This window comes from Neopelma chrysocephalum, unplaced genomic scaffold (assembly GCF_003984885.1).
Source record: "Neopelma chrysocephalum unplaced genomic scaffold, ASM398488v2 Primary Assembly neopelma1_69, whole genome shotgun sequence".
Classification (NCBI taxonomy): Eukaryota; Metazoa; Chordata; class Aves; order Passeriformes; family Pipridae; genus Neopelma; species Neopelma chrysocephalum.
Genome location: NW_020897729.1, coordinates 2,969,027 through 2,991,817, shown reverse-complemented (window position 1 = coordinate 2,991,817; position 22,791 = coordinate 2,969,027). Strand labels below are relative to the sequence as shown.

Genomic DNA, 22,791 nt, shown 5'->3' with positions numbered 1-22,791 from the left:
CCCAGGGGACCCGCCCGCCGGACCCCCGCCCGCCGCCGAGCCGCCGCCGCCGCTGCCCCTGTTCGCCCAGCCGCCCTGCTCCGCCTGCCCGCTCGGCTTCAGGGTGGACCCGTTCACCGACTACGGCTCGTCCCTCACCGTCTCCCTGCCCGCCGCCCTCCAGCCGCACCAGCCCTTCCAAATCATCGTCCGCTACACCACGGCCGACGGTCCCGCCGTGAGTACCGGGGGGTGGTAATGTAGGAAACGGGGTCCCGGGGTGACTGGCGGAGTCCTCCCGTGCCACCCGCGCCTGTCGCGCATCTTTACTCCTGTTGTGAGTGACCGTCGGGGAAGCGCCCCGGCCCCGCAGCGAAGGCGTTGGGAGGTATCTCACTGCCAGCCGCTCTGTCCCTGTCCCCGTCCCCCATGGCCGGGCAGCGCCGGCCCGCTCGGCAGCAGCATCTGTCCGTGCCCGCAGGGGGACTCGGCGGTGCCAGCCCCCCGCCCGCGGTCCCCCGCCGCACTCAGCGGCGATGCTCGTACCGACCCAGCCGATCTCCCTCCTGCCTTCCCCCATGTATCTCCGTGGCCCCCAAGGCTGTTCATCCCCCACCACGATAGTAATTTAAAAGCTTTTCATCCTTTGAGGGCATTGCAGTTGTTGGCGAAGAGAGGGAAAATTTGTAAACTCTTGCCTCGACTCAGTTCTTCAAGACAAGTTATGTCATCCACAATGCAGGAGTTTCCCTGGGGGTTTTGCCAGACACTTAAAAAATCAGGCGTTGCACACCCAGGCTGACGTTCCAAAGAGCTGTGGTCAGGAGCTTTGAGAAGATCAGGGGTGATTCCACATGTTCCTACAAGTTATCTGCTGGAGAAAAGGGATGAGAAATGGCCCAAAACACCCGTTTGGATGTGGTCATGGAGGTGCTTCCACATCTCTGTTGATTAGCCTTCTTTCTCAGCGAGATGCTTTGTAAATTCTGTCACTTCTTTTAAACCCCTGGTATTTAGAAGCGGTTTGTTCCTGGCCTTTTAGTTGCTGCCTAGCAGATCTTGTGCTTTTAAGAAGTTATGACAGTGAAAACATGAAGTTATCACTGGAATATTGATTCTTTTTGTTACTGTATAGTCAGTTCAGGTTTGGAACTAAACTGATGTGATTTTCATTATGTGCTTCATGAATCTATTTGCAAAAGGAATGTTTTCCTGAGAATATTGCAACTTTACTGCCTCTATCTTGCCTAAAGGAATTGACTCAGCCCACCGGTTTGGTGTTGCTGTTGCACTGGTCAAAATCAGTAAATGTGTGGATCTATTTGACTGTTACAAGGTATTTAACAAGAGCAGGAATTGAACATAACAGTTTCTTGGAAAACAGCCCAACAGCAAGTAAATAGTAGGCCTTTCCTCATGATAGGAAGGCGTTGCGGAACAGAATGAGTTTGCTGGATGTTTTTTGTCTAATTTTAATACAGCATTGAAGTTCATGACATTAATTTCATCCTCAGAATCATCTAGGTAGTCTTAATACATTGGCTCACTCGGAACAGTGAGTTGCACATGAAGGTTTTTATTGACAGAAGTTTCCTGTGGTCACATGGTTCCTTTTTAATGTTTTAGTCCTTCCCTTAAAGTGTGAAAATGAAGTAAGATTCTGGCACTTTGAAATTCAGATCCACTTGGATATTGTTCCATTTCACCTCTGAAACTCCTGGTTTTAATATTTCCTTGTACAATACTCTTCCACGTAGCCCACAGTGCATTCAGAAGATTCCATTCTTTATTTTTTTCCCAAGGCTTGTGAAGAAACCTGTTTCTTTGTCCACTCTGCCTTGTTTGTGGTGAGAAAGCTTTAAAGCTCGTTTGGCATTGCTGTGTGCAATCATTCTCAGTCTGGCTGAGCCAGACCTCCCGAAGTACATGATAACACGCTTTCCTCCTCTTGAACAAACTGTTTTATTTTAGGCTGGCCTGTGCTTACCCCTGGTTTTTGCCAGCCCTGTTGCCAAAGGGGCAGCCTGTCCTGCTGAGTCTGTGGAGAAATGATCTCAGATGTAGTGCAGTACTCATCTGAGTCTCAGGAATGACCTGAAAACCACTGGAAGGTGCAGGGCACTGATTGATGTGATGTCCATTTAGTTTCACCTTGCATTAGTGTGTTGCCTCCTTGGCCCCACACACCGTCCCATGTGGATGTCCCATATCTGAGGATGCTAAGAGCAGAAAATTTCTTCCATTCCCTCTATTGTTGTCTTGCTCCCCCTGGATCAGAGGTGAACTAGCTATTCTCATCCTGTCTTTTGAAGTCTTTATTGTGCCTTTAATAGTGTGTACTGCTTCAGTTGAAATGAAGCTGCAAGGACTCATGTCAAAAGATTATTGATGGTCAGAGTCAGGGGCATGCACTGCCCTTCCCGAGTGATACTGGAAAGCAGAAACAGGCATGCTGACTGACAAATCCTACTGTGTTTGCTCGCTCACTATTGTAGGTTTTGGCTGGGAAAATATTTGTCCTCAAGTAGCACCTGTTCTAGCCCTTCATGTTCAGTATGCTGAACTATTGTTTTTGGATCCAAAGTGGTTTGATGCTATTGTAGTGCTTTCTGTCATTGCTGTTTTCCAGCCCAGTGTTGCACTTTAACAGGGAAGAATAACCCATATGTGTATAAGGGTGAACTTGTTTATATTTGTGTCTTGTACGTATCCTGTCAGTTCCTTTTTTCTGTGTCAGTGAGGCAACTTTACAATGTTAGACCTCTTTCTTCTAGGAATTCTATTTTCTTTGGCCATTCTAGGAATATATTCTCCTTAGGTCAGGGTTTATTTTCTGTGGGACCCTTAACATACTTATGGGACCTATAAAACAGTAAATTCATGTTGCAGTGAAGTGTGAATGTGTTGGCAGTAAGATCAGCAGCAGAGATAGTAGAGTGTTTAAAATTGGAAACCTTTTGTCTTGATATACTTGGTTTGAGCCATCTGGATATGTTATTCGACTGTCCCATTATTTCTCGTGTGGAGGAAGGAGCCAAGATCTTTGGTTGTTTGATGGACATTGAGAGACAGCTGAGAGATTAAATCTGCCTTTCACAGAGCATTCCAGCTCCCTGTGCTGTTAGGAAACCATATGCTTGGTACATCACCAATTTCCATCAGAGGCAAGATTGTCATCATCATTGTGTATCTCTCACAGTGTGGGCTGAAGGCACACACTGATCAGGTGTGTCAGGGACTGTAGTTCTGCTCTTCCTCCCCTTCTTTTCCCTTGCCCCTCAAGTAATACTCTTGCATGATATTTTCGTTTTGTTTTTTTTTTTCCCTAGAGAGAAAAATTTACACCTCTCTCTTGCCCACTGTGTCACACCTCTGATTTGGCAGAGTACATCTTAACATCAGTGCTATTTTCTTTCCTTAAATGAAAATCCGGCTCTATGTTCTGGTATAAAAAATGATAGCATTTCCTCGTCCTCAGGATTTAGCAAAAAGGACAGCCCTCTTTGCAGTGCTGAAACTTCTCAGGTGTTCCTTAGATTTGTCTTGATTTCTCAGTCCCCCTAAAGTGATTTGCTGCCCAGGTGTGCCTTGCTCCTGTCACATGCTGTGCATCTCAGGTGTTTGGTTTACTTTGTCATCAGATGGAGCAGCTTGTTTGCCTAGAACAGAAGCTGTGGCGTTGCAGCTCTTCCTGGGACCTTCATCAATAATACATGTAGAAACATGGAGAGATTTAAAACTGAAAGAGGCTTAGCTAATTGCCTTTGTTGTTTGCCAGATTTAGGTAAAAGATTATGATCTAAGTCAATAAAAATTATACTCTTGGCAGGTGTCTTATAAAGTGAGAGCTTCTTGCAGTATGTGGGCAGGGTGAAACCTGGGCTGCCCAAAGCCTCTGTTCAGCAGAGGAACCATGCAGCAGGGATTTTTTCGCTTGAAATGCATCACAGAACAGCTTTAATGTGTGAAACAGCTTTCCTGTATACATGGCAAACTAGATAAAAAGGAAGAGCATTATGATGATGTCATGTGTATTTCCCAAGGGAAGCGCAGGAGGGATTTGGATGTGGAGTAGATGATACAGCCCCAAATGCCACTATGTCCCTGTGCAGGGCTCCACTGCCTGCCCCAGCAGCACCCTGTGCCTCACACTCCTTTCTGGGGTGCTGCTTATAGTCATTTTCCCCAGCCCATAGCCCTGCCTCTGTCCGGTGGCATAGCCTGGTCTATTTATATTACAGATCTATTTATATTGTTTCAGGATAACTTTCATCATTGTTCCAAGTGCCTCTGGAAAGAGAGACGGAGGCTTGCCATGTAGCTGCAGACATTAGAAAACAGGGGAAAAAAATACTTCATCCTCTGCAAATGTTTTCCCTCTTGGCTTGTGGGGCTGGTGCTTCATTTAACTCCAACCAAATGTCAAATAAAGGGGTATTGGTTGAAAAGAAATTGTCCTTAATTTACGGAGTTTCTTGTAAACAAGAATCAACTCTCAGTTTCCCTCCCCTTCCTGCTTATGTTTTCCTCCTGCCCTGCTCAGGGTGAACTTCCCCTTATCTCTCTACTCTAAAGACATCGTCTGTCAGCCCTTTTTCCTTCCTACTGAAGTGTTGCAACTTAGGTCTGGTGGTGCCTTATCTTTCTGTTTTCTTTGTTAGCCTTTTCTGTCTCTCAAAAAGCAAAGGAAACAGAACATTTTGAGAATGAGTCTCTTCAGGGCCAACCTTACATAAGTCAGACTTTGTGACACAAGCACAAAGCTCCGGATCAGAGGAGTGCTTTTAACAGTTGGCATTTGGGCATATCTTTAAAAACTTAATTTCTGAGCCTCTTCCCTGGATCATTAGAAAGCTACTACTCTGGGTTAAAACACAGCACTTGCATTTTTTTGTGAATGTGTGATCTGGGCGGAAGCTATTAGTTTCAAACTGTGGGGTTTAATGAGACATATGTCCCCAAATGCCTTCTGGAATAGTTGTCTCCAGTTCCACAATGTCACATTGCTGAGACAGTATTCATTGCTGTGAAATGCAGGTATCCATGGAGTGGAAATCTGTAGCTACATAGTGCCCCTGGGCTGTGACCCAGGAGTGTGGGCAGTGCTACGCTGAAATGCAGCACGTGGATGTGAACAGTGGCACAGCCTGAGCCCTCGTGCTGTGAGCAGACAGGCTTCCTCAGAAGTCCTGCTTTAAGCATGTTTCTGGCCCTAGAGACTCAAACAGAAGAAGGTAATCTTAAACCAAATTTCAAGATAAGAATGCTGTTCTGAGATTAATGTTACTTCTACGTAGAGGTTTTTAATTTTGTGATGCCTCCCACCTGAAAATACCCAAACGTTTGCCAGTGGAAGTGTGAGCTTCCATGTGAACAACTGGAAGCTGCTGACAGTGTGTTTCCTGTCTTTACCTTTCACTGATCCCCGGGGGTGCTGCTGCAGTGGATGATTTGGGAGAGGAGTATGCTGGCAGCTGAGGAAAAAGGTCTAAAGGCAAGAGAAGATAACAAAGAGTAACCTGATAGGACAGGAGAGAGAGAAAACTTTAACTTCCAGAAGACAGGTTAACTAGGAGACAGAGTTGTAATATGTTGTTAAAACATGAGCAGACTTAGTACTCAGGTTTCTCCTCTGTGTTTCATTGCTTTCCCTTGAGGACCAGAACTGAACTAATGCCTGCACTAACTGCTGTTCCCTGATTTCAGATTTATTGGTTCCTTTGATCTAAGAATTCAGCAGACTCAGAAGTTTTATTCCTTGTGCTTGACTGTTCCCAAGACTTCCAGTGGTTCCAGCTTTATTGCAAGTTTCACAATATTTGATATTTTCCATTAAAGTTCAGCTCCAGAGTTCTAGGATTACAAGAAAATCCTTATTTAAAATTGCTCCTACACTTCAAAGTTGGAGGCAGGGAGCATGTGAAAGCACAAACATTTGGAACAGAAAAAACAAAAGGCAAATAATTGCATTTTTTCTTATTATTCTTAATCTGTTCTAATTATTTGCTGAGGGGCTGACTTGTGATTTATTTGCTGTTTGGTACTGAAAATTGACATGCTCAGTGTTATGTTTTGTTGGTTTTTGCTTTTGTGACCACCCAGAATCTCCTTATCCATTCTGTAAAAAGGGGCCTCCAGTGTCCTTGACCAGATGTTTCTTACATATACTGACTTTTTTGCATAGTGTCAAAATGTTTGATGCTTCAGCCAGGAGGGCAGTGTCAGGGTCACAGATAATGTTGTGTACACTGTTCAGCCTCAGGGTTTTTTAGTTTGTGGATTTGGGTTTGTTTTGGGTGTTGTTTTTTTTTCCCCCCCAGCTTGTGTTACCTCACCCCTTCTACTCCTGTTCATATTGAGTTATAAACATGAAGATATCCAGAGTATTCCCTCTGAGAAGGAGGTTGTGTGGATGTTTGTTAGGGACTTGCTATTAACCAAGCAAATTGACACAACAGAAATAGTGAATGGCTGGAAGTCACTATGCAGGGTGTCACCACTCAGTGGTCAGGCAGTAAGAAATTCCTCTGAGCAGTCCCAGCAAATAAACAGGAGTAGAAAGATGTATTGTTAGAAATGGAAATGTGCCCCGTGCCAGGTGTTCATCTGAGGAGCCAAACAACAGAGGTGGTGCTTCTCCTCCACAATCCTCTTGATTTCAGATTTAGTTTTTGGCAGTTCATCCGTGTTGTCACTTTCCCTCACCTCTTCTTCACGTCATGTTTTAACAGATCTGGTGGCTGGATCCAGAGCTGACGTACGGCAATGCCAAGCCATTTGTCTTCACGCAGGGCCACTCGGTGTGTAACCGCTCCTTCTTCCCCTGCTTTGACACCCCTGCAGTGAAATGCACCTACTCAGCTACTGTCAAGGTAAGGGACCGAATGCCTGTGAATGGAGCTCTTAGTTGCTGTTCCCTTGTGAAAGCATAGTTACATCATGTATGTACACATGATAAAAATATTAATTGTGATTCAGAGTTATAAAAAATACTGCATTTTTTAGGTCCCGTTCTGGTTCTTGAGCCAGAATCAGGGTAGTGGCATGAAGGTAACTATGCTGCCTATCACACTTGGGTCTTGTTCCCCTATGCTGAAAGAGTAATTGTGAAATGGATAATATGAGAGAGAATTTGGCTGGTTGCTTCCAGTAATGGTTATTGATGATAATACTCAACTGTATTTTACCAATTCTTGAAAGGAAAAAACCAAAGTTTTTTGAAAGCAATATCAAATAATGTTGCATCTTGCATAGATGCAATAATTTGATATGTGAGTGCTTTTGGGGCAGCTGGCACATAGGAGAAGTAATATTTTTGGTTGGTATGTTTTCATGGGCTGGGCAGCTTGTGGTATAAAAACCTCACAGAAATCTTACATTCTGTGTTATCTAAAATGATTTTTTTTAATGTACATCCTCAGACAGATGGAAATAAACAAGAGATCTGTGGTGTAGTCATTCAGCTGTGATCATCTGGTGAGCTGATGTGTATGATGTTGGTCTTCCAGGCTCCAGCAGGCATACAGGTGTTGATGAGTGCCACCCAAAGTTCCTACCTAGAAGAGGAAGGTGTATATCAATTTTACATGGAATATCCAGTTCCTGCCTACTTAGTGGCCCTGGTGGCAGGAGACCTTATACATGCAGACATAGGTCCAAGGTAAGGTTTGCAGTGAGTTGATTCTGTGTTTTCTGTCTCTGTACAGTGCTTTGTGTTGTAAGTACTAATGACATTGAGTCAGTAATATTGGAACAGTTGGGTCCATGAGCTGTGAGTGTTGAGAGAGTTTGAGGTGTAGTTGGGTGTAAAGAAATTCATGGAACTGCACTGGCAAAGATATATTCCTCTTTCATAAATGCTGCCTATTGTCCCCTGCAGTCATTACAGCTGCTTTCTTGTTGCCTTGTTGAAGGGGTCTTTGGTTACCTCTTCCCATGGAACGTTATCCGAAGAGGGCCCGAGTCTGATGGGAGGCCTCCTCTCACTATTACCATACATGGAAGTGTATTGAGCAGTCAGGTTATTTTTTCTAAGAGATAATTCAGTTTGCTGAAGTATCACCTGATGTTTTCTGTTTTCTGACAGGAGCAGAGTGTGGGCAGAGCCTTGCCTGCTGCCAACAGCCATCAGCAAGCTTTCTGGCATTGTTGAACGCTGGTTGACTGCTGCAGAGAGTCTGTATGGCCCTTATATATGGGGAAGGTGAGTTTAATCAGTCTCCCAGGGATGTATAATGGGAACAAAATAAAACAATATTGAGAAATGATCATGCTTTCTCCCTACGCAGTAGCAAGGTATTTCAACTGACGATTGTAGTAGTGGGAAACAAACTCCAGAGTTTTGTCTCCACAAGTGGCAGGGAGGACCATGAAGGCACAGACATGTTTTACCTGGTTTATGGGGCAGAACTGAAGGTTTCTAGACAGTGGATCTTTCCTAAGGAGTGAAGATGTTTTGTGATGCAAGCCCAGCACTGGGCCAGACACCATTTAAAATGTATGACTGTTTTCTTTATCTTATTTATTTTTGCATGTGGCACTTGAGATGTGATGTATTTGTTGTGGTGGGCCTGAAGATACTGAAAATCTCAGTACAGACTCATTGAGAGTCCAAGTCCCCAAAACCAACCTTAATACTTCTTGAATTAAGCTTGACTATGTATTACAAAAGAATGTTTTTAAGAGAGTAGTTTCGTTCTTTGGATGAGAGACCATGTTTACCAAGGCTTCCTATATTTCTTTGCTAAAGGTAAGCAGGAAGATCTCATTGTTGTTAACTTACAAAATGTTACTTGAAGTAATCTGGCAACATTGCCCAGTGTGCCAGTGCTGATCATTAGTAGAGAAATTTAGAAAACAAACCAAATATTATTGTTGTGTTCTGAAGCAGACAGATCTGAGTTATTTTGCTGACACTGCATGTAAACCAAATCAGTTAATTCATTGATAGCTTCCCAGTCTCTCTCTTTCCAGGGGGCCTTTGGAGACTCAACACTGTGTTACACTGCTGTATATAGTGTAAACTTAGTGGTTCTGGCTCTCAGATACACAACTTGTGATGAGTTTGTGTGTGTGAAGGGAGCATGATGCTTTTGGGAAGTGCTGGATCTGCTGCACATGAAAAGACTGTCAAGTCTTTATGTTTAAATGTGAGCAGGTCCTTGGCCAACAGAATAAATACTTGATTCCCTGATCAGAAGAACTAGGCACCACTGGTCTAGCAAGTTTGTTCACGAAGTCACATAAAGGTCTCGGATGAGCCTTTCCTAAAGAAAGAAAAATGTTACTGTGTGTCTTCTGAAATATCTGTAGTTTACTTACCTCCTCTCTCTCCTCTCTCCTTAATTTTAGATATGACATTGTTTTTCTTCCTCCATCCTTCCCTATTGTTGCTATGGAAAACCCATGCCTGACCTTCATCATCTCTTCCATTCTGGAGAGTGACGAGTTTTTGATCATTGACGTCATCCACGAGGTTGCCCACAGCTGGTTTGGGAATGCAGTCACCAACGCCACCTGGGAGGAGATGTGGCTGAGCGAGGGCCTGGCCACCTACGCGCAGCGCCGGATCACCACCGAGACCTACGGTACACCTGCAGAAACATGTCTCCTTGGCTACACCTTACCATGACAGAGTTGGCTGCAGTGGGATATTTGCCTTGGAAGCTCAAAAGTCTGTAGGGAGCTGGTTTTCAGTTTTAATTTTTTATTTTTTTTATTTATTTCTGGAACACACCCCCTCACACAGCCACAAACTTTGCATTGAGCACTTTAAATGCTTAGAGTTTGATGTTGTCTTGGTTTTGGGTGGAATCAATACCTCTTATGGTAGCAGAGGCTTTGAGTGAGGTGCATTAGCACAGTGTTGTAGGGACTTTGGAACTACTGTTGAGTACCAGGTAGGTGTTCATATGTCAGAGCAAGGTGAGCAGAAGATACTTCAGAGAAAGATGTAAGGAATCCTATTATGGTTGCGTTGTGAAATAACTGTCCTGTGAACAGGTGTCCTTCTAATCCTGATCAGTTAGTAGGTACCTGCTGTTAGAATGAATGATGGCAATAGCACAACAAAAATGTATACATTTATGTAGCTGTCTGTTTATCTGCTGGAGGTTTCCTGCAGGACTGTACAGCCCTGCCTTTGCTTATGTCAGTGAATTTCACAAACCAGTTGTTGGTGCTGCCTTTAGAATATATAAGTAGTAAATCATTCCTCTTGTTTTTAAGTATAATTTGCTTTTTACTGAAGTGAATAATGGGAACGTACAGTTTTCTAGTTTGTCCTGTTATGTTCTTAAAAGCCAGTTCCACGTGTATTCTTACATGTCTGCTCTAAACAATCTCAGAAAAATTACTGGAAATCTTGGCAGCAAAAGTGTTTAGAAGATTGCTTTTGTTTTTATTCGTGTATATAGTTTTTGGAGATGAACTGATAATAATTACGTTTAGGGAAAGAAGTGCTCTGAGCATCTATGGAGATGTTACATTGCATATTGTCTATCTTTGAAAGCTGCTTTATGTTGAGTAATTCTCAGTGGTTAGGACTGTCCTGAGTCACATTATACATGGCAGTGATATGAGTAGGTCAGAAGACCTGTTCTCTGTCCCTCCAACGCAGAACAAGCTCTTTGCTGATTTTGGTCTGTTCTCTTGAAATTTAGAACTGGTTGTTTCAAGAAGCGTTTGTTAGGAAACTAAGAAATGCCTTTCCCTGTGCCATTCTTTAGTAAGCTCTTTTTCCATTCTGTTTTGTGTTTTGTTTCTAAGACAAACTTCTGATCTAAATCTTGCCATTTCTGACATAACTTCTGGAGTATCTTCTGTTTTTAATAAAAAAGCATCTTTGTAATGACACTGTTTAGAGAAATTTGAGTCCACTGACTACCACATCTCTTGGATCTTGCTTAATCCTTCTCCCTGCAGCTTGAAGTAGTTGCCCTTAACACTAGCTATCCTGGTTCTTGCTTTCCCCTGGGAAGCACATCCGTCCCTTGCTCTGCCCGTACAGATTCTCCTGTCTTCCAGATATATCCTGCTTCTTGATTCGCATTTTCCTTTTATTGGATTCTGGTGTTTCATACATCGAGACTGTGAGATTGGATCTATGTAACAAACACTATTGTTCAAGTTGAAAACTTAGCAAAGAAGGCTAAAATGTTAATAGTTATGGATGTTAAGTATCTTCTGAATCTGAAAATTCATTTTCTTCTGCCTTTATCATGTGCAAGGGCATAAGGAAAGATCTCTTGACTTGCCAGTGTAATACAGCTAGTTTGGCTTGAAAGCATGGAATGCTCTGCACTGCAGTTAGGGAGAAGAGAAGGAATAGCCTACCCAGTTGCAGCTGTAAAAAGCCCTAATGAGTGCAAGGTGAAAAATATATGACAAAATATGGGTAGGATGGTAGATAAGGGTTAAAAAAGATACACAGGATCAGTAATATACCAACCAAATCTAATCCTTTTCTCTTTTCACCCAGAGGTGGCATTTACTTATTAATATCCTTGGCAACTTGAAGTTGTGTCTGCTCTTCTACCAGTGGCATTATGTTTTTGTAGTACTTGATTGTTTCCTGAAAGTTACCTGTACAATACTTATTTCAGTGCTGCTCTGCTTATCTTGCAAGAATTGATAAGATGATGTCAAGGATGTAACTCTAGCATAGTTCTCATGCTGCTTTGTTTTTCAGTGCAGCCTGCTGCTTAATCAGAGTGAGGAAATGCACTGGGTTAGGTTCTGACTTCCACTACAAATTGAAAGGATGTTTTGCACTCAGGTTTCTCTGTCATTACATTACTGTGATTCTGTCTCGCTGTTGTGTCTTTTGCATCTTCGGCAGCTTTTACTTTGTAGCTGTGCTAGTCCTGCACAGGTCAGGTTTTGCTGGTCATTTTCCCACAACTAACAAGTTATTTTCTGGGGTAGGAGCTGCCTTCACATGTTTGGAGACTGCATTCCGCCTCGATGCTCTCCACAGACAGATGAAGCTCCTTGGAGAAGACAACCCGGTCAGCAAGCTTCAGGTTAAACTGGAGCCAGGTATTGCTTTTGGCAGAGGCTAATGTACACAAAATTATACACGTTTGTATATCACTGCTGGAAGATAGAAAAAAAAAGATTGATTTTTACGTTATCATTTATAAAAGAAAGAAAAAAGAAATACTGGTTTGTAAACCAGGCTAAAAGTAAGTAAGGAAACTTGGCCTTGAAGTTTTCTTCGAATCCAGATAACTCGTCTTTATAAATATTGTTCTGTGTAAGAACAGAACAGACTCACTGCGCAGAAAGAGTTTGAAAAACTGCCTTGAAAGCTGTGTGGGCTTGAAATTCTGAATTTATAAAATAAAGTAGTTTATAATGGACATATTTGGAAACATCACATGAAATCCTCTGCTATTAAATGTTCCTGGTTTTATGTGTTCATGTAAGAACTATGTATGTGTGTATTTAGCATGCTGATAGACATAGGCACTTGCTCCAGGTTGAGCTGTGCAGAGGCTATTTGGTTATTCCCTGAGCCAGATGCATGAATGCACTCCAGATCTGTGTATCTTCTTCACTGATAGTTCTCTAGGTCTGTGGTCACTGTTGGTGGGGTGAAGCAGTTTTCAATCTAGGTGGTATTTAAAACAACCTCAAATGCAAGTGAAGATGATACTGGAACTGAATGGAATGGAAAAGCACATGTTGGAAGTTTCAAAAGAGGAGCAAGTAGTGATTACCTTATATTGATATCTTTGAAAATTTGTGGTATGGCAATTCCCTGAGTTCTCACTGAAAAATGAGAAAAGGATTTGTTTTCAGATGTTTTCCGTGACCTCTAATTTGGACTGACTTATTCCATTGGGAATTAGTACTTACCTTACAATAATTGGGTTTTTAATTATTATTTATCAGGCTGTGTGTTTGACTGCATCCATTTGATTTACTGTAGTAACTTAAATGTACTGACAACAGGCTTGTTCGGGTTTTAAGTCACTATGTTTCGACTTGGTGATCTCTGAGGGCTCTGTATACTCCGAAGGGCTGGAAATCACTGTTCTCATTAGAGTGTCTTATCACATTGTCTTCTCCTTTCAGGTGTAAATCCCAGTAATTTAATGAACCTCTTCACCTATGAGAAAGGCTACTGCTTTGTTTACTACCTGTCCCAGCTTTGTGGTGACCCACGACACTTTGACTCCTTCCTAAGAGTGAGTGTGAATAAGCACGTGCTTCTCTTGCAATTTAGAGCTGCTTTTTTTGTTGTTGTTTGGTTCTTTTTCACTGGGTTTCATCACTGTGGCTAATTGCTAGGGGTAAAGTTGAACACAGTTGTGTCTGAGAAGGAAGAATGTTGTGGGCCTGTCTGTCAACCTAGATGAATCTTTCTACGAAATTTTTTAGATTCTGAGCTTATGAGGTGCTACATACAGAGCAGTAGTATATTTTTGTTATCTCTTGTTCTCTGCTCCAAGTAATTAGAAAGCTGTTCCAGCACAGATTGCCTGTGACTGGAGTGATGTGGCTTGTTTCACTACTAAGAAGTGTTAGCTGCTTGTTTTTTTGCCAGGGTGACAAAGGGCAGGTTGCGGCCTTGGAGCACATTTGCAAAACCTGTAGAAAATTATCAGCTACTGACTTGTTTTTGAAAAGGAAAAAGAAATGGTACACAGCTGTCAGTGTATTTGCAGCTACTCAGTTTTTTTCTTATGGTGCTTCACTCGTCTGGGCAAAAAAGGAGAATATTTTTTTTGATTATTTCTTTTAAATCTTCAGATGCTTGGTCTCACTCTTCTGTTTCTATTTGTTTGTTGTTGTTGTTGCATGCAGTGGTTCTACATCAAAAGGAAGCTGTCTTTCTCCTAACCATAATTTGAACTTTTTACTCTTTCAGGCCTACATTGAGAAGTACAAATTTACCAGCGTTGTGGCTCAAGATCTTCTGGATTCCTTCCTGAATTTTTTTCCAGAGCTGAAAGAGCAATGTGTTGAGAGCAAAGCAGGTAGGAGATTTACTTAGTTAACTGTAAACACTGTAGAAAATCTGGATGATAAATTTTGTGCTTGGCTTGGAGGATGCATTGGGAAATGCTAAGGTGAACAAAACCCTTCAGCAACAGCCAGGTTTGTGACAGAATTTATTGTTACTGTCACTGTGTTGGGGAATGAGAACATATTAAATTGCTGACAATTTGGGCATTAATTAGCTGAGTGGCCCCTGGTTAACTTTCCCATTAACTCACCTTTCACTCTGCAGACAGAATGATCAGTGCATGTGAGATTTACACATGCTCAAATGCAGGAAAAAGGTGAACGTACTTTGAAATTTCATCTATTTTAATTATAGAAAACATGCTTTAAGAACTATAACTTTCCCAAGGTCCTACACATACATAAAATCTCTTCCATAATGTTTCACTCTCTCTTATATCCCCTATTTATAGCTATTGGTGGATTTATGGAAGATCTGTAATCTACTAGGTGCTTACTAGCCCACTTGCTTAAAGAAACGAGACTAATGTTATCGTGCCATTTGTCCATCCTTGCAAGTACTTATTAAACGCGTTAATCAGTTTAAACCAGACCAGCAGGGGAGTACAGCTCTTAAAGATACTGGGGTCCTTCAGCTTTGTGGAGAGGAAACTGCCTGTGGAGAGGTGTGGATGAGTGAACTTACTGTGGGGGAAAGCTGCAGCAGGAGCTCAGCAGCTCTGTGTTTTACTTGGATCAGTGGTTGGCTAAAAAGTTAATCACAGCATGGGCTAGTTATTGCCTGGCTAGTATTCAGTGGATGCAGGAGGCAGGAGTTTTAGGGTAGATGGGGTGGAACAGGAAGTATTGCCAGGGGTTAGAAAAGTATTGAGGTGGTAAAGGGTCAAGGGGAAGAGCTTTATTGAAAAGCAGGCTCTGCTGCTTGTGCAGAAACTCTATTTTTTTGCTATTTATTATATAAATAAATTTAAATTGCTCATTTTTACTGATGGATAGGAAGAGTTTATTCAGCCCTCTCACCTCCCTTTTTTTTCTTTATGAAGCAGGTTTTCCCAATTTTCTTTAGCGTTCCTCATAATCTTGAGAAAGAGAAATGCATGCACAAGAAGTTTTATATTATAGTTTGATCACAGATACTTGTCAGCCTGGCTGCCTTAAGGGCATGTGTGGTTTTTGTACTTACTTGCTGCAACTTTGAGCTCTAGAAAGCTCATGGTTAGGTTTGGAGAGGTGTTGCTGGCACTCTTCCAGGTGTCCCATAGGCTATCCCAGTGATGCTGCTGTGCCACTGTAACTGTAGATTGGTCTGATTTGCTGTTGTTAGAACCTCTCTTAACTATGTTAGAAGCAGTCCTGCACTTTGAGGCAGCCAAGCTACCTGCAGAGATCCCTGCTCCACATATTTGGTGTTCCTCATTCCAGGACTGGAGTTTGAACGTTGGCTCAATGCTACAGGACCTCCATTAGCTGAGCCGGACTTATCTCAGGGATCCAGTCTGACGAGACCAGTGGAGACACTCTTCAAACTCTGGACCACAGAGCCCCTGGACTCTGTTGCTGCTGCCAGCAGCGTTGACCTCACTAAATGGAGAACGTTCCAAACTGTGCTTTTCCTGGACAGATTGCTGGATGGGTCACCACTGCCACATGGTGAGTGCTCTTATCGGGAAAGTAGAAATTATTCCTGGAATAATTGATTGAATTCTAAAGAGCTCTCTGGTTGACCTTATCGTTCACATAAAGTCAGGTTGAATGGGGCTTTGAGCAACTTAATCTGGTCAGATGGGCAGATGTCCCTGCCCATGGCAGAGGTGTTGGACTAGATGATCTTCAAAAGTCCTTTCCAGCCCAAACCCATCCTATGATTCTGTGATTTTATGATTTGTTATTCTCTGATGACCCTCAACATCAACAAAATAGGTCATAGTTCTTTCTCTGTGTATGTGCTCTCTTCAGAGGTGATAAAAAAGCTTTCGGAATGTTACTCCTCTCAGCTGGACTCCATGAATGCAGAAATCCGTATCCGCTGGTTGCAGATTGTAGTCCGAAATGACTATTATCCAGACCTTTACAAAGTCCGTCGCTTCTTGGAAAACCAGGTACTAACTGCTGGATTAAAATCACTGCACCTCTCAGTGCATGAGACATGTGCATGAGACATGCGACGTGAAAGACCTTGGAACTTCTGCTTCCTGGCCAAGTGTAGCCCAGGTGTGTTGCGAAGGGGCTGAGCATGGCTCACCTGCTAGCGGGTGGGGAGGAATGGGCAGATGTAATTTGAAATGCCTACAGATAATCTCTGCTTCTCTAGCCTGACTCAATACCCTTGTCCCAGCTCTGCCCCATGCATTTTTTGTGTTGCTTTGTAGCAGCCCTGGCTTTTCCAGACCAGAAGTCTTCACACTACTGAATCATGTGATTATTTGAATATTTACACTTCAAGCAAGGCGAGGGCTCATTGAGCTCTTTTCAGTGGTTGTCACTGTGCAGGAACAAAAGGTTAATGCATGTATTCAGTGTGGCCTCTTCTACTTGGCCTTCCTGTTATTTGTGGAAGTGGCTCAGAGAGCAGATTTTTTTTATTATCATTCATAAAAATCTTTGCATTAGACTTACTTAGAATAGACTCATCTGTCTTTTGAAGAAACATGTTGCTTGTCTACAGTGTGAAGTTATTCAGGGCTGTTGGAGTGTAGCTGTAGAAGATCTGAACTTGTTGACTTTTATTGAAGTGTTTTTATCCAGTTTTCCTTTTTTGCAGATGTCTCGGATGTACACAATTCCACTTTATGAGGACCTTTGCACTGGCACCCTCAAGTCTTTTGCCTTAGAAATTTTTTACCAGACCCAAAACCAGCTGCACCCCAATTTGCGGAAAACGATCCAACAGATCTTATCACAGGGCTTGAATCCACTTCCTGCCATAGACACTACAGCAGTCACTACAGACACACCAGCAATGGTGCTTGAGGACAAAGTCTCAGAGGCCACAAATGGTGCCATTTCACTCAGGGATGTCAACGTGTCTGCTTAAATCACCAGTTCATGCCAGCCACAAAGCTTGAAAATGGGGACAGGAACAGAGCAAAGATACCAAGCGTTGCCTCCTTTCTCTCAGCCTTGCAGCTGCAGCGTGTCATTGTAACTGGATTTCTCTCCCAAAACACAAAGCAAATGTGCCTTCAAGTATCCAGTGTGTGACACTGCCAGGTTTCAGAGATATCCTTCCGCTGTGTGATGAATATTTTGATTTGGTTTATACTGGGCAGGGACTCCTGGGCAGTTGCTTCTGCATGGAAAGTGGATAGTTCCCTTTCCTGAGGCTCATCTGGATGGTTTCTCCGAATTTGTTGATTGGTGGGGTTTTTTTCTTTTTTTTTCTTTTTTTGTCTGAGGCCACTGAGGCATGTCCTACTTGCTGTGTGTATGTTGCTGGGGAGTGTGTATGTGTCAAGCTGTCATTGTCCTGATATTTGGGCTAAAGTTCTGCAAAGGAGAGACTCAGGAATTGTCAGTGGCAGCAAACACATTTTCGTGTTAAGCTCCTTCCTGTGACAAAGGTATTGTGATTTGAGAGGAAGGGGATTAATACTTCAATAAGAAACTAATTTTAAATAGCTCCTGTTCCCCCCTGCCCACAGGTGGCTAAATAATAATAATAATAATGCTTTTTATATATATATAAAAAGATATATCAAAAAGAACTGGGAAACCCTATGATGGATTTGAAATCCTTCTGTAGTTAACCCTACCCTCCATTTTCCCTTTGCACTCAATGGGACAAGCAATAAGGAAATATGTAGGCTTGAATTTTCATAAAAGTTAAAATTAGGTGCCCAAATGCCATCAGTTCTGGTCTAGCTGCAACCTTGGTTAGTGTGTCATGATATGTGGCACATGTGTTTGTCAGATAGACTCTGTGTGTCTTCTGTCCTTTTGGAAGAATTAACAGGACCTTTAGATTCTTAAGATCCCCAGCATATCTTGGCTTGTAAATCAACCCTGGCAATATCCACGGTAAAATTTTACTGCCTTGAATAATGTTTGCCTGAATAAGAGTTTGACCTGTCTGAGGGAAGCACCATTTTTCTTGATGAGAAACTTTTAAGCCCCACTTTACCCAAGTCTGTTTTCTGACTTATGGTGGGAGTAAGGTGCCATTTAATTTACCAGATGTGCTGTTTCTCTGGATCACTGGCCAGCCATGCAGGATGCGGAGACGTTGTCTTCCATCTGTGCCGTTCGGTCTCAGGAAACTGAGGGCAAAGTGTCCTTGGGTGTTACAGAGTACAGGCGATGGTTCATTGACTCTGTGCCACAACACTTAACATGGGGGTGCCTGTGTGCCCCTCTGTGAGCTCCTGCAAGGCATCTCTGAGCTGATGAATCACCAGGATAGTCTGAATAAAAGGTGAAACATTTGGAAGAGGCTCAGCTAACGGAGATGTGAGAGAAACTGTTTTATACTTTGGGGCAAATTTTAGTCCTGCTATGGGGATCTGCACAGAACAGGAAGAGGGGGAAATTTGGGAGGCTTGTTTTTTTCTTCACCAAAAGTATCTGTTTACACCCATGTGTGGATGGGGACTTAGGTGCTGTTACTGGATCTGCATTTTCTGGCTTTAAATTAATTTGGACTTCACCATAGCCTTAGCCTGGGCTGAACTGGGATAAAGCAATAATAAACTCAGGCCTCTGTAGTGCTTCATTAGTTTTAAAAATGGGCCATCAGCATTGTTGGGCTTCAGAACTCCAAGCTCTGCTCTTTGCTCCTTGAATGGGATTATCTCTTTAATTCTGTTTTGTTTTCCCAGAAAGGATGGAGAATGATGTTTTCTGCACAAATCTCTTTCCTTTTCATTTGTTGTTCTATTGAAAGAGATTTGTACAAGCTGACTTTACACTTCCGGAGTTGCCGCTGTTGGTGCTGCGCCTCCTGGACCCCACTGCCAGCAGCGGCGGCCTGGCCAAGACCAGGAACCACTAGCATCTTTTGGAATCACAGGCCTCTGTTTTAACTCGGTTTATTTCATGGGAGAATATTTGTGACCCTGGTAGAAATTTTTCATTACATGGATGCCTTATGATTGTCAAATTAAACTAAGCTTTGTGACAAGTTCAGCCTTTTGGGCAGTTTTTTAGCGTCTCTGCTGTGGCTGTGTGGAAGAGCTAACTTGGTACATTGTTTTTGTTCTGTCCTTTTCTGGGGTACAGCACACAGAGGGAGTTTGGAAGCTGTTTAAAAGCTGCAGAGGAAGAAGCTGGAGAGGTGGCAAAAGCAAATAATCAAAAGTAAATATTATCTATTGTTCCTACAACTGATAGAAATACATCAGATCAGCCGTGTGTTTGCATATACACCCATCAGAGCAAGGAAATACTGCCTGAACTAGACTGTTTCCTTTTTAAAGAAACCTAAGTTAGTGTTTTTGCTCTCATCATCTCTCTGAGATCCCATCAAATGGCTTTTTTTGTCAGACTGGTTTTCTGAAACATAGAAGCAGAATGAGATTTGTTTAAAGTATTCCATGCATTCTTTTTCGGGTACTTTTGTGTCTCCTGTGAATAAGGAGTGCATTTTTATTTTGGAGGGGCAAAAAATTGGCAGCGAGTTTGTAGAGATAAGCCTTCCTTTTGTTGACATAAAATAAATTAGTGCTTCAGGTTACTGTCTACCTTGATTTGTAGTAGACTTCACATTGACAGGCAAATTAGACTGATTAAATAGAAACTATTTATTTGTTTTATCTTTGGTATGTTAATTTCTGATCTGTTTAAGTCAGATTAGTACAACAAATTGATTTTATTTAAACAGATGCCAAGAAATTGGGTTATCTTTTTTATTTTGAAAATGAAAACTATTACTTTTATGTCATTGCAGCCTTGAGCAGGGCAACATGGGATCTAGAAATATCACTTGTGGAAAAGCTTGGAAGAGCCAAACCCTTTAATAAAATGGAATATTTCTAACTTAATTTTTTAGCATTTCATAGCCATGTTGGTTGATGCATTAAATATAATTCTTGTTAGCTGTAGTATTACTCTGTTAAGCTTGTATCAGTAATTTTTCAGTCACGATACATTGCAACATCCTAACCAGGCTCGCCATTAACCAAGAACAATTCTAGCAAGTGTTCCAAATATTCTGATTCAACCAAAATTCTCTCATGTTCTTGCACTGCAGTGACCTTGGACGTTGCCTTTCTTGGATAACACAGGACCTTCTGTAGATCTAAGTACATGTGCTGCACAGTTCACTTAGGTCAAGCACACTTCTTCAGTCTGTTTTCCCTGTTTGTCCAAAGATAAAACAATGCAGTACAATCAGCACTTATAAATCACGACACTTGTTTTCACACTTTTTACTATAGATTAATAAAAGCTGAGAGTTACTATGACCACAATATCAAACTGTGTATAAAAGAAACTGCACTAGAAATCACAGTGTGAGATTTATCAAGCCACTGTCCTCTGAGACACAGAATTATTTGATTTGGTTGAAGCCCCAGGTAAGTTGGTTTAGCTGTTGATTACATGCATTCTTAAAATGCTTGCCCAGTTTCTACTTTGGATTTGTCTAGTTTCAGCTTCCAGCTCTGGAAGCTACTGCTTTGTTTGTGAAACATAAACTACTTACTCTTAACCATAAACTACTTCCCCCTTTCTCATGTTAGTTCTTCTTAATTCTTAAAGAAAACACATTTATTAGTCTCTTGCTGCAAGGTATATCTTCCATACTTGATGTATTGCTTTAGCTCTGGGCTGGAATATAATGTTTCAGCATCCTTTTAAAGTGGAAATTGCACACTGATTCTTAAAAATTACCTCAAATACTGTTGTATATTCCACACCAACTTAAAAAGAATTTTTTATTGATATTGTGCATTCATCCTGTTTTTTCACTAATTTACAGTAGTAATTTGGGCACCAGTTAGAAGATGCCTGGGCATGGCAACCTTTTATAGATAAAGGAGTGTAGAGAAAAGCTATTCCATATTCTGGACATGAATTTTGCTCTATACAGAGGGAGACTAACTGGTTGCAATAAATGGTTGAGCCTGTTTGAACACTTCCCCTCACTCTTCCTTCTACATGCACCTTCTGCACTGGAAAACTCAAGTCTTACACCTCAGATTTCTTGTCCAGAGAATTATGATTATATTGAACATAGTGTGCTCTGTGCCCCACAAGAAAGGTGTTTTAATATACTGTAGACAAGTCTCTCTAAATAAGGAATGATATTAGTGGGTTTTGCAGAGCATCAGACCCTTTTCCAAAAGCATACTTACTGAGATGCAGGGGCTTAAGGCAGAGTGGGAGGTGATAAGAAAGGATGGGAGACGGGATATGATTTGGTGTAAAGTGCACAGGGGTTAAAGTTGACATTTTAGGAGTATGATCTAGGGGAGCATCAGCTTTGTGCATTGTTTTAATTTTGGTGTTTTGTACCACCTTGCTCTTGTGTGCTGTGGTAGCCAGGCTGGAAGTTTGGAGCTGTGCCTTAGGTAATGAGATCTATAACCCCAAGCACCCCTTCCGAAGTCTCCCTTAAGCAAAAAGACACTGTGCTGTTCCTCTGATACAGCGCCGACCACTGTCAGCTGAGTGATATTGCAGGGACTAAGCCTTTGCCTTCCTAATTCTGGTATTAGGATCCAGAGAACTGGAAGAGCTCCGTTGTGAACAATTTCCATGTATCGTAATTTGCAGAAACAAACACACATGTTGGGCCCAGCCACCGCTGCTCTATCACTTTTACTTGTCCCCCTGTCCTTGAACCACCAGGAGTTGGAGACAAAAGCAAACATGGGGTTGATGAAACCCAAAAGCTGGCAAATAATCATGAAAATATCAATGCTATTCTAAAGGATTGTCTTCATTCATATGGAAATAAGTTGGCTATTTAGCTGGACACAAATCCCTTTTAACTTTAAATATCTATAGCAATAGGACTCTGTTTGTGTTTCCAGGAGTGGTTTAATTCAGCAGGATTGCCAAGAAGCAACAGAGAAAATTCTCTGCTGCTTTTTTTTCCCAAGAGTTCAGGTTAACAGAAAAAAACATCATCAGCTGCATAATGCATGAATTTGCTCCTTTCCAAGTTTGCAGTGGGGCAAGGAAAGCATGTAAGGTATCTAGGAGACAAAGATAATATCCAACTCTTTCCTTTTTCTAATAGCTCATAAATAGTTATGTGTTCAACTAGTTAACTATTCCAGGTTGGGCCTACTGTATTTAGTTAGAGCTCAACACTCCTCCTGCTTTCTAGAGTCTGTCCTTTAATGGAATTTATGCAGTTGTGATGTGTGATTGCTGTTCCCTAAAGAATGCAGGGGTGAAATCACATAGATCAGAGCCTCACTGTTCCTGACACAGAGGCCTTTTTTCCCCTCTCCCTCCCCCAACAGACCTCTCCTGTGTTGGCTCCCTCGCAGCTGCAGCTCCCTCGCATGAGCCATGGACAAGAGGGGTCCTTATTCTTACTGCCAGCAATGTTTCTTCTGCTCCCAAAAGGGTCAAAACTGAACGTGAAAAGTCTTGTTTGTTGATTAAATTTGCAGTATGCGGGGGAGAAGTCTTGCGTCTGTACAACGGGCATGACCAAGGGCCAGAGAACCTATTTGTGGGCGGACAGCTGCTGCAGTTACCTGTGAGCACTTCCATCTGCTAAAGTTGGCTCAAGAGGAGGATTTCTGCATTCATTTCTGATGCAAACCAGTCAGGCACGTGTTTTCTGTGGATCTCTCTCATTCAGATGACCTCTCTACCCAAGGACCAGGGGACATAACCTTTAGACTCAAACACACCACAGGCAAGTGTGAAAAACAAGCTTTTTTG

General features: G+C 42.2%; 1 protein-coding gene across 6 annotated transcripts in view; it reads left to right on the top strand.

The window, feature by feature from the left end:
• Window positions 1-19,069, top strand: part of ABCC5 (ATP binding cassette subfamily C member 5) — a 73,226-nt gene extending 54,157 nt beyond the window's left edge. For 5 of the 6 annotated variants that reach the window (XM_027685384.1, XM_027685383.1, XM_027685385.1 and 2 more), the window contains 10 exons: window positions 6,711-6,851; window positions 7,488-7,639; window positions 8,066-8,182; window positions 9,331-9,566; window positions 11,905-12,018; window positions 13,060-13,172; window positions 13,856-13,964; window positions 15,376-15,603; window positions 15,910-16,052; window positions 16,715-19,069. In XM_027685384.1, the coding sequence (XP_027541185.1) occupies window positions 6,711-6,851; window positions 7,488-7,639; window positions 8,066-8,182; window positions 9,331-9,566; window positions 11,905-12,018; window positions 13,060-13,172; window positions 13,856-13,964; window positions 15,376-15,603; window positions 15,910-16,052; window positions 16,715-16,987 (1,626 nt within the window). In that variant the 3' untranslated portion in view covers window positions 16,988-19,069. Of the gene's footprint in view, window positions 1-6,710; window positions 6,852-7,487; window positions 7,640-8,065; window positions 8,183-9,330; window positions 9,567-11,904; window positions 12,019-13,059; window positions 13,173-13,855; window positions 13,965-15,375; window positions 15,604-15,909; window positions 16,165-16,714 lie in introns of all 6 variants that reach the window. The other variant, XR_003534583.1, reaches the window with a different exon arrangement.
• Window positions 19,070-22,791: the final 3,722 nt, after the last annotated feature.